This window comes from Vombatus ursinus, unplaced genomic scaffold, assembly GCF_900497805.2.
Source record: "Vombatus ursinus unplaced genomic scaffold, bare-nosed wombat genome assembly UNPS02014812.1, whole genome shotgun sequence".
In the NCBI taxonomy this organism is placed as follows: Eukaryota; Metazoa; Chordata; class Mammalia; order Diprotodontia; family Vombatidae; genus Vombatus; species Vombatus ursinus.
The window spans coordinates 67,505,083-67,517,442 of NW_020954590.1; the positions used below are offsets into that span (position 1 = coordinate 67,505,083).

The 12,360-nt window shown below is 33.3% G+C and overlaps 1 protein-coding gene across 4 annotated transcripts in view; it reads right to left on the reverse strand.

The window, feature by feature from the left end:
- Window positions 1-12,360, reverse strand: part of LOC114053672 (DNA-dependent protein kinase catalytic subunit-like) — a 167,918-nt gene that overhangs the window by 52,660 nt on the left and 102,898 nt on the right. For all 4 annotated transcript variants that reach the window (XM_027876779.1, XM_027876781.1, XM_027876780.1 and 1 more), the window contains 7 exons: window positions 11,605-11,778; window positions 10,491-10,589; window positions 7,843-8,050; window positions 6,878-7,061; window positions 5,907-6,122; window positions 4,540-4,652; window positions 1,737-1,868 (listed from right to left, as the gene is read on the reverse strand). In XM_027876779.1, the coding sequence (XP_027732580.1) occupies window positions 1,737-1,868; window positions 4,540-4,652; window positions 5,907-6,122; window positions 6,878-7,061; window positions 7,843-8,050; window positions 10,491-10,589; window positions 11,605-11,778 (1,126 nt within the window). The remainder of the gene's footprint in view (window positions 1-1,736; window positions 1,869-4,539; window positions 4,653-5,906; window positions 6,123-6,877; window positions 7,062-7,842; window positions 8,051-10,490; window positions 10,590-11,604; window positions 11,779-12,360) is intronic.

Here is a 12,360-nt window from a genome sequence, read left to right on the forward strand (position 1 = left end):
AGAGTCCAGGTAACACTGAAAAGTACTTAACTTTGCTTTAAAAGACAGAGCATTAGCTACCTTAAAATCATCATTAGTAGAAATTTCCTGATGAAGAGAGGTAGGCCAAGGTGTCTGTGGGCTCCCAGTCAAGTCAGTCAACATATTAATGACATGAGAGACCATCATAAGAAGACACATTTCCTGTTCTTCTGAAAGAAATTTACTTCCCAATAGTTATCAAAATCCTGACTTCATTATGAGGTTGCTCATACAAAATTAAATTTTGCAGCAAAGCATTTAAGTGTCTTATCATGATGGTTTTTCATTTGAACATAAAGTCCTACACTTGCAGTCAAGGAATCAACTGCCTAAGTACAAAACAGATGCGCTGAAACAATAGTTTCTGTGAAAAAGATTGTGGGAATTTTAATCTCCTGAAAGCTCAACATGAATCAATATGGTGAGATGGCAGCCAAAAAAACGGATGCCATCTCAGGCTGCATGGAAAGACAGTGTTCAGGGGGAGGGAAGGGAAGTTCTGATCTATTCTTTTGTCAGACTAGCTCTGCAGTATCTGTTTCAGTTCTGAGCAAGGCATTTTAGTGAGGGGCCTGGATAAATTGGGGAGTATCCAGAAATCATCAAGATACACAGAGGACTGAGTGATGCAAACTGGGTCTGGAAGACCTGCCCACCTCTAATACGTATTAGCTCTGTGACCATTACATATACACCTACATGTGCAAATACATACACATATGTACACACATAAGTACTTGTCTCCCCATTAGAATGTAAACTCTGCACTTGCCTCCCCAACACCAAATCCAGTGTCTAGGGCACAGGAGGTTTCTGATATATCTTTATTGACTGGAGTGAAGAGATACAGGAAGGAAATGACAACTGTCGGTTGTCTTCAAGTACTGTCAGAGTAGGGATTAGTCGGTCTGCTTGGTCCCAGAGGGTAAAACTAGAAACAGTTAACCTAAGTTACAAAAAAGTAAATCTAGACTTGATACCAAGGAAGATCCTATTAACAAAGAGACTGGCCAAAGGCAGCTCGGGCTGCCTTACAAACAGAAGAGGTTTCTTCTTGCACTAGGTTTCTAGAAATAGTGATTCTTCTTCAGGTAAAAGATGGCCTGAGGTCTCTTCCAATTCTAGGGTTCTTTGTTTCTGTAAATTAATGGCCTAACCTAATTTTATTTAGTTCTGTGTTAAGGGAGGTACTAGAGAAAGATGACAAGGGAGTTAGCATGGTGGAGTGGAAAGAACGCTAAACTTAGAGACACAAGAACCAAGTTCAAGCTCTGGTACTATCTGTGTGACCTTGGCAAGTCATTTTACATTTCTGAGCCTCATTTCCTTCATTTGTAAAATGAACTGATTGGACTATGATCTCCAAGGTACTTTTCAGATCCATATCTGTAGTCCTATGATCTAATGGTAACAGAAAGGAAAGAAATAGTCAGACCTGTATATGTAACATTCTGATACTACTGAAACAATGCTCAATAAACCAATGAATTCAAAAAAATATAACAGATGCAAATTTTTGAACCATTTGTAAACTTGAGAAAAATATCCTGATTCTTAGCACTCAAAATACAAATTACAAAACTTTCCTGTCCAGTTTTCTGTAATCTCTAAAATAATTTCTTCTAAATATTTATTTACAAAGAACTAAACACATGCAAAACACACTTGATATTATTTATAGATAGTGAATAATATGAAGTTAAGGTAGCGCTGACCTGGGCCACAGCTTGCAGAGGATTGATTAAACTGCTGTATTCAATCTGAATGTCAGGCAAATCTCCTTGACGATAACTTCTATACAAAGTAACCTGAGCATCGTGCTTCATTTTCAACTCATTTTTTATCTCCTGCATAATTAAGACCCCCAAAAAAGAAAAAAAATTCAAGAAAACAAAATTAATTGATGAAACAGTTAAAAAAAAACCCTTCTGTTACAAAACAAAGTGTTAATGCAGGCAAAGATAAAAATAGTCTTATAAAGCAACTGAAGATATGAAGATTCAAAGGAAAGTTTTTAGTCTTTGCCTCTGTATGCTTCTGTACTTCAAAAAGCATCTGTGATTTCATTTATGGCACCTGAACAGAAGGCTTAAATGATGTGCTCCCAAACAGAATATTTGTCTGCAATACAGAAATCCTTTCTAGTTTTGTAGGGCTGACCAAAGCTTATGACCTCTTTAAGAAACCAAGGCTATGGATTTGGGGGGGGGGGGGGGCTAGGCAATGGGGTTAAGTGACTTGCCCAAGGTCACACAGCTAGTAAGTGTCAAGTGTCTGAGGCTGGATTTGAACTCGGGTCCTCCAGACTCCAGGGCCGGTGCACTATCCATTGCACCACTTAGCCGCCCGGGTTATGGATTTTTAAAAAACATATTTTTAATACTTCTCAGTCTTAATTGCATTATAGTATTTCATTACAAGTATGTACCAATTTAATGATTCCTCTGCAATTTATACATGTAGTTTGCTTGTAATAAAAAATAACCTATGAAAACCTTGGTTTTTTTTTTTTTTTGTTAACACTTTCAGGGCATATTCACAAAAGAATTAATGGATCTAAAGAGTAATAAATTAAAGATGTCACTATTTTGTTATTTTAAAGTGCATACTGTAAGATTATTAGCTAAAAGGAGCCTACAAGTTTCCAATTTCACCAAAAATAAATGAATTCATCTGTTTCTCCACAACCTCACCAGCACTGACTATTGGTTGGGTTTTTTTGTTTGTTTGTTTTCTAATTCGATGAATATAAAGTGGTGACTCAAAGTTATTTTAATTTGCATCTATTAGGTGAAAATTTGTTCCCCCAATTTCAAAGATTTTTCTTTCCTCTTTTGAAAATTTCTTGTGCAAATCCTTTGCCATTCATCTATTGTGAACCAAGAGTTATCTTTTTAAATCTTTAGCAACTTCATATATGTACATATATTTTGGATGTTAAGCTTTATCTGCTGCATGTCATATATGATTTCCCTTTTACATTTTAATTATATTTCTGTAGTACATAAAATTTTTATTTTAATACAATCAAGCACATTTATCTTATCCTAAAATAGTTTCTTACTTAGCTATTTTCTCTCCTTCAGATAAATATATTACTCCATCTTTACCTCTCAAATTACTTTGTAAGATAACTTGGCATTAATGCTTAAATGTTATATTCTTCAAGAAATATATAATTTCACTTTGTCTCTATGTCATTAGCACCAAGCACAGCAATAGACATCATACGCGCTAAATATCTGATGAACTGAGTTGCTCTAGTTTTTGTTTACTCTAGGTTTGTCAAACACTAATCTTCTGTGTACATCTGCCCAGATCAAGAACAGTACCTCTACTTTGTTCCATTAATCTATTTCTCTACTTTTACCAAAAGTTACTTCCACACCATTATGACACTGAAAAGTAGAATAAATGCCAGTAGAATCAGCCTACATCTGGAATTCAAAAGAAATTACAATCACTACATGTCAAGATGAAAAAAAGGCAATGTTTATTGTGAAGCTATTTCAGTATTCACTGTTAAAGATAGACTGTGGTAAGGAAGACAAAGTCAAGTTTTGGTTGAGAAATTACTGTGGTCTTTAATTTGGGTAAGAAACACTGAAATTGAAGAAAAGTATCATTTAACCAGTCCACATATTTGGATTTGGCAACACTAAAACAAATCTGAATGATACTCAGAACTCAAGAATATCACTATATTCTTATTTCATATTTTCTTTAATGTGGTTTAAAGATATATGTGTTTACATTCCACAAAATGGAGGTATGAGTAAAAAAGCAAGTTCAATTATTTCTGTTGCTTCCAAATTTTGAAAAGGTTTATTTTTCATTCTATAACATTCAATCAACTTTATAACAATTACTAGGCTTCTTTTATTTTAACTGAAAAACAGCGTGGGGGGCAGTGGGGTGAGACAGTGAATAGAGCACCATCCTTGGGGTCAGGAAGACTTGAGTTCAAATCCAGCCTCTGACACACGATATTCACTAGCTGTGTGCCCCTGGGCAAGTCACTTGATCTCAATCACCTCACCAAAAAAAAAAAACCAAATAACAAAAACAAAAACAAAACAGTGAACTACGTTGGGGAAATCAGCATCTGAAAACAGTGATCAGATCTGTAAAATGGACCATCTGGAAACTAAAAGTTAAAATAGATTTAATTAAAAAAAAAAAATCCTTTGTATTTTATTGATGCTTTTCTTACATTATTCTTACATCCCCATAACCCTTCCACATTGACAGAACTTTCCCTTTGAGCAAATCAAATTGAACATGCTCAGAACTTTGCTGCCTCAGTTTACCTTAATTTCAACTGGGACATCTTAAAACAAAAAGGAACTGGTAAGCAAAATAAACCAGCTGACGTATCTGTATCTCAACCATGTCTGATAGTATATGCACATCATGCACGCCTTGTCCATAATAATTCTCTGTTAAGACATGAAAATAGATTTCCTTGCCAGTCCTCTGGCATCAATATTTTTAACCAAATTCTTTAAAGATACAAACCTTTTCCCTCTTCTGTTCCGCAACACCTTTTCTGGCATAAATCAAACTAAGCTTCTCTTGATCCTTTAAAAATCGCCTCCGCAATCTTAGGATTTCTGCCCGTTCACCAATACCTAAAGCCACAGGAAGAAAAAGTTATTATTAACATCAAATAATAGCAGAGGACCCAATTGGTGTTTAAATTTTATACATATTTTAAAGTCTTAATTTCCCTTAAATTATTTAAATAATTCCATAAGAATTTCAGCACCTTTTATAAGAACTAAATTCTCTAAAATATTTAGGGAAGATGACACATATGAAAAAAGTCTAAGCTTAGATGGGGCAGTTTAAAGTTACTTAGTAGAAATGACACAAATTATTAAAACATTCATTTTATTTATACATCATTACCAATAAACTTCTGAAAAAAAAATCAATGAACTAAACTTACTTCAGGGAAACGTTTTAAAGAAACAAGGAAGCTACCCCATCTTTACTCACACAATTCCTCCTAATAACACCATATCTCAATAGCTGACATTTTCCACACTGAAAGAATCTGGGTCTTGGCCCATCACTGATGTCATTACCTTTATTAATCTTTGAGACGGTCACCTCCAATCTCTTTATGAACTTACACAGTAAGCAGCAGCAATGTTTAAAACTCTCAATCTCCTAATACTTTTCCTTTGGCAATCTCTGATATTTAGAGTAAAAGACTTCCTTTAAATAAGGTTTCATGGGAGAAGGGAAAGAATAATGACAGGAAGAAGGGCTGTCAGTAACTAAAAAGTGAGCGGTACTGACAGTAAATAGTTCCTTGCAAGTTGGCTACTTTTGATCAGTGCAACAATCAGGCAGATATCATAGCCCCAGGACTACTTGTGCAGCCTTAAGTCTGAAAGTACTTTTAATAATTTTCAGAAGAGATACTAAGGACAAAGAGAAGAAAAGCAGTGAGAGGCAGTCAACTTAGATGAAGGGAGAAAATATCAAGATAAGCTTTCCCCAAAACTAATGTCCATGAGCTCATTTAACTTTCTATCCACCTTGAAAAGAACAAGCATATTCTACTTATAGTCTCTATAGTATGGCTGCTATTTCAAAGTAGGAGAAAAATGGTAGTAGGGAAGAGATTATAAGAACTTTCTCCTCACACTCTTCCTTCTACAAATGAAAGGAGAAAGAAGTTTAGCCTGCATTTAATTTGCTTTAAAAAAAAAAGATGTTAAATGCATAAGTCTTAACATAGAAATAAATGTATGTGCAAAAATAATGTAGGTACGATGAATGTCTATGTTACACTACTCAAACTACTGGTCTTAAGTGTAGAGAGTTTCAAGTTATGTCGGTCACTGTATTTTAGTTGTATAGCATTACTTTACCTTTGGTTTTGTTATCTACTTCATCTCCTGGCAATCCCAATCTTTTTTTCCCAAAATTAGGTCCCACTGATTTCAAGGCTGCCCTCTGAGGTTTGTCAGTTCTCTTATGAACAAACAGCAAGGAAGAAGACAATGATTCAGACAATGAGGGATTTGTATATTCTGCAAATGTGTCAATGCTGCTTCCAGTTAACCAATTAAAAGAGTTTCTTCCAGCTGTAAAATAATTATAACTCCATTATAGTAAGGCTATTATTTGGATTCAGACATACAATAACCCAAATGACAATATTTAGACGTACAATAACCCTAATTACCAAATATAGAAAAAGCCTTATAGAAGATAGTTTATAAATTAAGTATCACTACTATCATCATAGCAGTGTGATATAGTGAATCTAACATTAAGACTAGGAATTAGACCAGTACTGTAATCCTGGATCTGTGACTCATTGGCTTTGTGACCTTGAACAAACCTGGGTTTTAGTTTTGTCATCTCCAGATTTAACATATTTGATTTATTATCTCTAAGGTTTCTTTCTGCCTCCAAAATTCTATAATATATAAACACTATTACCAGTATTATTAAATGGAAACACTGTACTTGTCAGATAATTACAAAGCACATCTGTTTTCATACTCACTATAACAGAAAACTGTGAGTCTAATAAAAAAAACTTCAAGTTTACATAATCAGTTTTTTATCTGACATTGCATTTTTTGGAACTATGTTAACTAAAGGAAAACACAGAGAAATATTTGACAAATCCAGTGTATATCTGCAGTGAAACAAAAGCAATTAATTTGTATCTATTTATAATATTTCATTAATTTCCAAAATATTAATTTTACTTTAGTCATATTTTCTCTTTTAAATTATGCTATTAAAGTTAATATGATGACATATAATTTATCTTTGCAGAAATGAAACTAAAGAATCATCTAAAATTAGGGATCTAATTGATATTTACCTGTATTTTGTGTAGGGGTAAATTCGTAATGTTGTTGAGTAGCTCTTATTTGTTTAGTCTGGGGAAGCGAAAGGGAACCATCTTGTGATCGATTTCTAGTAGTATTCTGAGAGGCCTGAGTCTCAATAAACATCGGGGTGAGAACAGTACTTCGATAACGCCAATCAGAATCAATACTATATTCCTGTATGTAAACAAGTTTGAAATGATATTAAACAGCAGTAATGTTTTCCCCTTTTATCAATTATAAATTATTTTAAATTCAATATTGCAAATAGCAAATTTACTTTCACTCAACTCCCTAAAACACCATCTTGTCAACTTAATATCAGATCATTCAAAAGTGTATTTCCAAGAAACCCTCCCTCTTCATCTCTACCTCTCAGCTTTCCTGGCTTCCTTCAAGTCCTAGCTTAAACCTTGCATTCTACAGGAAGCCTTTCCTAAGCCTTCTTAATTCTAGCGCCTTCCCTCTCTTAATTATTTCCTATTTATCTTGTATGTAACTTGTTTGTTAATAGCTGTTTGAATGTTACCTCCACCACTAGTGAGCTCCTATAGAACAAGGACTGTCTTTTACTGTTTTTTTAATCCTTAGTACATAGCAGGCACTTAAATGTCTAATGACTGACTTTAATTCATGTGCTCAATATGATTTATTTTCTGGTAATTATATAAGGAGATAAATAAGCATCTGACACATTCAGTTTCATTGTTTTAAAAAGTATTCCATCTTTCTAGTCTTTTTATATACATAACAACAAATTTATATATAATGAGAAAGATTTTAATCCAACTTGCACAACATTAAAAAATTAAGACCTCCAAACTCCAAAGTTACAACTATTTCATGACATATGTGTTGCTCTTTTGTAGTTTTCTTTTGTGCTCTAAAAGGAATTTAATGGTTTTTTTTTTTAAAGTTGAATAGCATGTATTTGTAACTATATACAAAAGAACTTTACCTGGAATTTACATTCTGAAAGGGGATGTTCAAATATATGTCTTGAATAATCCGGGCTCTTGCTGGTCATTTCAAGTAGAAAATTTGTTGCTAAACTCAAATAGTGCAGTTCTATTTTAGTCGAGTATAAGGACCTCAGGGCCAGTAAGCGATCCAGGATGTTCGATGGTAACCTGGTTTCATGACTCCAGAAATTTCTAATAATTAATCTATAAGGGAAAAAAGGGGAAAAAACACCCCATCCTATCACTAAAAGTAATACACTGCACAACATGAAATCAAAGAGATTTAGATTTTTAGACTGGCAAATATGAACAATCCTTTATTTCCTGACTAAATATTTTTTCTGGAAGTTTAAAGATTAAATCATATCAATATATCAGACAAAGAATAATTTTTAAAAATCCAGACTTTAATATTAAAAATAAAGCCTAGCAAATGACATGAACAAGCAGTTCTCTAAAGAACTGCAAGTTATAAGAGGATGCCCATCAACTGGAGAATGGCTGAATAAGTTGTGGTATATGAATGTAACGGAATACTATTGTGCTATAAGACATGATGAGCAAGCAGACTTCAGAAAAACCTGGAAAGACTTGTATGGTCTGATGCTGAGTGAAGTGAGCAGAACCGAGAGAATGTTGTACACAGTAACAGCCATGCTGTGTGATGACTAACATTGATAAACTTAACCCTTCCCAGCAATACAAGGATCTAAGACATCTCCAAAGGCCTTGTGATGGAAAATGCTATCCACGTCCAAAGAAAGAACTATGGAGTTTGAATGCAGATCAAAACATATTATTTGCTATTTTTTTTCTCTTCTGTTGAGTTTTGTTTTCTCTTTCTGGTGGTTCCTCTTATTGGTTCTAATTTTTACTCACAACATCACTAATGTGAAAATATGTTTAATAGGAATGTATATGTATGGCCGATATCAGATTTTGTGCCATCGTGGGGAGGGTGATGGGGAGGAAGGGAGAGAAAAATTTTAAACTCAAAAGCATATGAAAGTGATTGTTGATAAATCAAAATAAATTAATAAAAAAAAAGAATTGCAAGCTATAAACAACCATAGGAAAGATGGCTCTAAATTACTAAGACAAATCCAGATCAAAACAGCCCTAAGGTTCCACCTCATACCCTGCAAACAAGCAAACAAAATAAGAGATAAGAAAAGTCAATGTTGGAAGACAGGGCACACTTGGTGAAGTTGTGAATCACTACAACCATTTTAGAAAGCAATTTGGAATTATGAAAATAAATTGACTACAGATCTTTTACTCCAGATATTCCACATCTATTTTTATACTCCAATGAAGTAAACTGATAAGAAGAGAATCCCCATACACACCAAAATATTTACAGCTGTCCTTTTTGTGAATTGAGAACAAAGTAAATGTTCATCGATTAGAAAATAGCTAAACAAACCGCATTACATAAATGCAACAGCATATTACTTTGCTATAAGAAATGAAGAATATGATGAATACAAAGCATGGAAAGATCTCTACAATCTGATAAATAATGAAATAAGCAAAGAAAATGATAAATAAAATGACAACAATAGAAACAGAAAGAACCACCACAATATAATCAAAAGTGAATGTTGCAAAATTACAAAGAAAAAGGTTCCAAAGAAGAGATGAGAGAAAACATCCCCCTCCCATTCCTTTACAAAGATGGAAGATTGACAGACAGTATAAGTACATTTCACATATCTTCAGACTTTTTTGATATATTAATTCGATAGATAACAGACTTTCCTCCCGTCTTTTTCTTTAAAAAATATTTTTATATAAGATGATGACTCTCTGGGAGGAAGAAAGAGGACAGATGTCAGGAGAAAATTTGGTGACGTAACAAAAGATATCAACTGAAAAGTATTTTTAAAAAAGACCAGATGAATTAAACTGTAGCAAAATGTATGTTAAAATCACAACGAATTCCATATAAATTATAATGCTTTTTGATATTATGTAGGATAATGACCATCACTTCACCCAAATGCCTTGCCCCTTGAATTCACGCTTGGCAGAAATGTATGAGATTTTTTTCCCTTTGTTTGTTTTTAAGAAATCAGCTTGATTATCATCTTGCTTCAATATCAAATTATAATAATGGTTAATTCCAAATTTTAAGGTCTCAAATATTTAATTTAGAATAAATGAGAATGGTAATAGCTTTACTTGTATCTGAGGTTAATGAAGAAATAAATTAACATTTTAATTTCATATCTTAATTCACTTCGACACAAAAAATTACATTCTCTGCCCAGTGTGGCCTCCCCTATAGATGACAGATAAAATGTAAAGAACTTTAAAATGATTTGATCATCTCTCTAACACTATTATAATTTGCAGACTAAGTGCTTATTGGTAATTGGTAGAAGCTTCTTCATGAGGGAAGTTCCCTATGCCAATGAAATCACAAATCCAGACCAAAAAACAAAAATTTTTAAAAAGATAGTTAAAATGTTACAGAGTTAAATTCAACTAAACATTAGGAAAAAAAGGCAAGAGGGAGAATTTTGTTAAACAGTTATCTTGAAGTAAGTTTCTCAAGCTATGATAAATTGTATTGACACACAAACAACGGTTAAAATTAATTTCACTGTCTTAGTTTTCATATTCTAGAAGAATCACCTACTGAAGTTCAAGATTATCATCCATTAGTCCTTGAAGCAGTACTTCTTTTGCCAGTTTAAATACTTTCTGGGATTCTTCATCAGTTTGGCTTTCTAGGTCCCTTTAGAAGATTAAAAAGAAAAAGAATTATTAACTTCTACTTAGCTAGTTAAAAATAGTATGACTGATAATCTATTCTGAAGCAAAAGACTGCCAGTTCACTTTCCATATAAGTGCTATTTTAAGTCAAATTAAAAGAAATTTTCTTCAACCTGTTAAGTAGGTTACCTTATGAAAGATTTATGGGTAGATATGGGCAACAATTGCACAGAAAGAGAAGGCATACATAAACTGCAATTTGCATTAGATGAGGGAGTAACCCTACAGATGACATTATGGTTCCACAGAAGTTCAAAGTATATTTACTTCCAGAATTCACAAAGATCAATTTCTATATAGCAAAGAAGCCATACTTTCTATGAGGCATATTGCAATGTATAAAAGGAGTAAACAGGATAATTTTGTCAAGAAATATGACATCACCCTATTCTCTGTGAACATCTTTTATCACCATCACTGACACCTGTCTGTGACAGTGGGAGTTGTGGTAGAAATAATGTAACAAGAAAGGGAAGAACAAGGACAGAGATGACGACAATAAAAATATATTAAAAGGCTCTTCTGAGGCCACTACAATAAATGGAGAGATATATTTTGACCATTCTAAGAAATGATGGGTAGCATGCTACCTCAATGCCTGCATATATATTTATGTATCTATACGTATAGCGATAGACAGATCTAGATGTACAGCTTTCTCTAGAAGAGAAAACTACATATACAATACCTCCCTCTTCTGGACAAATCTTGGAATAGCATCATAAGAATAAAGTTTTAGGGGAAGAGACTTTCACAAAAAATAGAGTCTAAAGATACTGCTTACAATTTGTACATAGTCATTACACAAAAACATGTTTTAGGAGCAGTTTCACTGCCTTAAAAAAAATCTAATTTTATATAATAGTCTTGTAACATGTCATAAAGTATCAGCACCCTTGAAGATGCCAAATATGTCATCATCCCTGAAATACAGGGTATTATTAAGAAAGGAATGAAGCTCTGCTAAAAATCCATACCTGTAATTATCATGAATCCACATCAGGATGTTATACATTTTTTCCCGACACACTGGAGAAGGATGAGAGATGAACTCTACAACACAATTGAGAAGTTCTCGTAGTTCGGCTGGTTTCAGTTTTGCTAGCATTGTATAAATTATATCCAAACATATTTTTTGTCTTTCATCATCTCTAGAGTGAAAAATATCAAAACCACTAGTTACATAATCTTCCTTACTCTACTTTCTTCATCACAATTATTTTACTTTCTTCATCACAAAGGATGGATTAAGCACCCCTGTGTATGAGATTACGGGTAATGTAATTGAAAATGACTTACAAGAACACTGACCAACTATGACCTTATAGAACTTCAGAGAAAAGCATGCCTCCCTTCTCTCAGCAGAGAGATGGTGGGCTATAAGTGCAGAATAATGCATTCATTGTCAGACTTGGCCAATGTATAGATTTGTTTTGCTTAACTAAACTTCTTTCATCATTTTTAATAAGGGCTTGTTTTATTGGCCTGGGAGTGAGGAAGAGATCACTGGTAGTTTTAGATGTTTAAAGAAAAGTACAATAACAAAATAAGTATTTTTTAAATTCAAAATAAGTATTTTTTAAAAAAGGAATTACAACATCAAACTAAATACCTAGAAGAATTCTATGATAAAGAAAATGTTTTCAAATACCAATGCTTTATACATAGCATGCACTCAGTATTTATTGAATTTGTTCTAATTTTAAAATACAGCTATTATAAACTAACTAGGC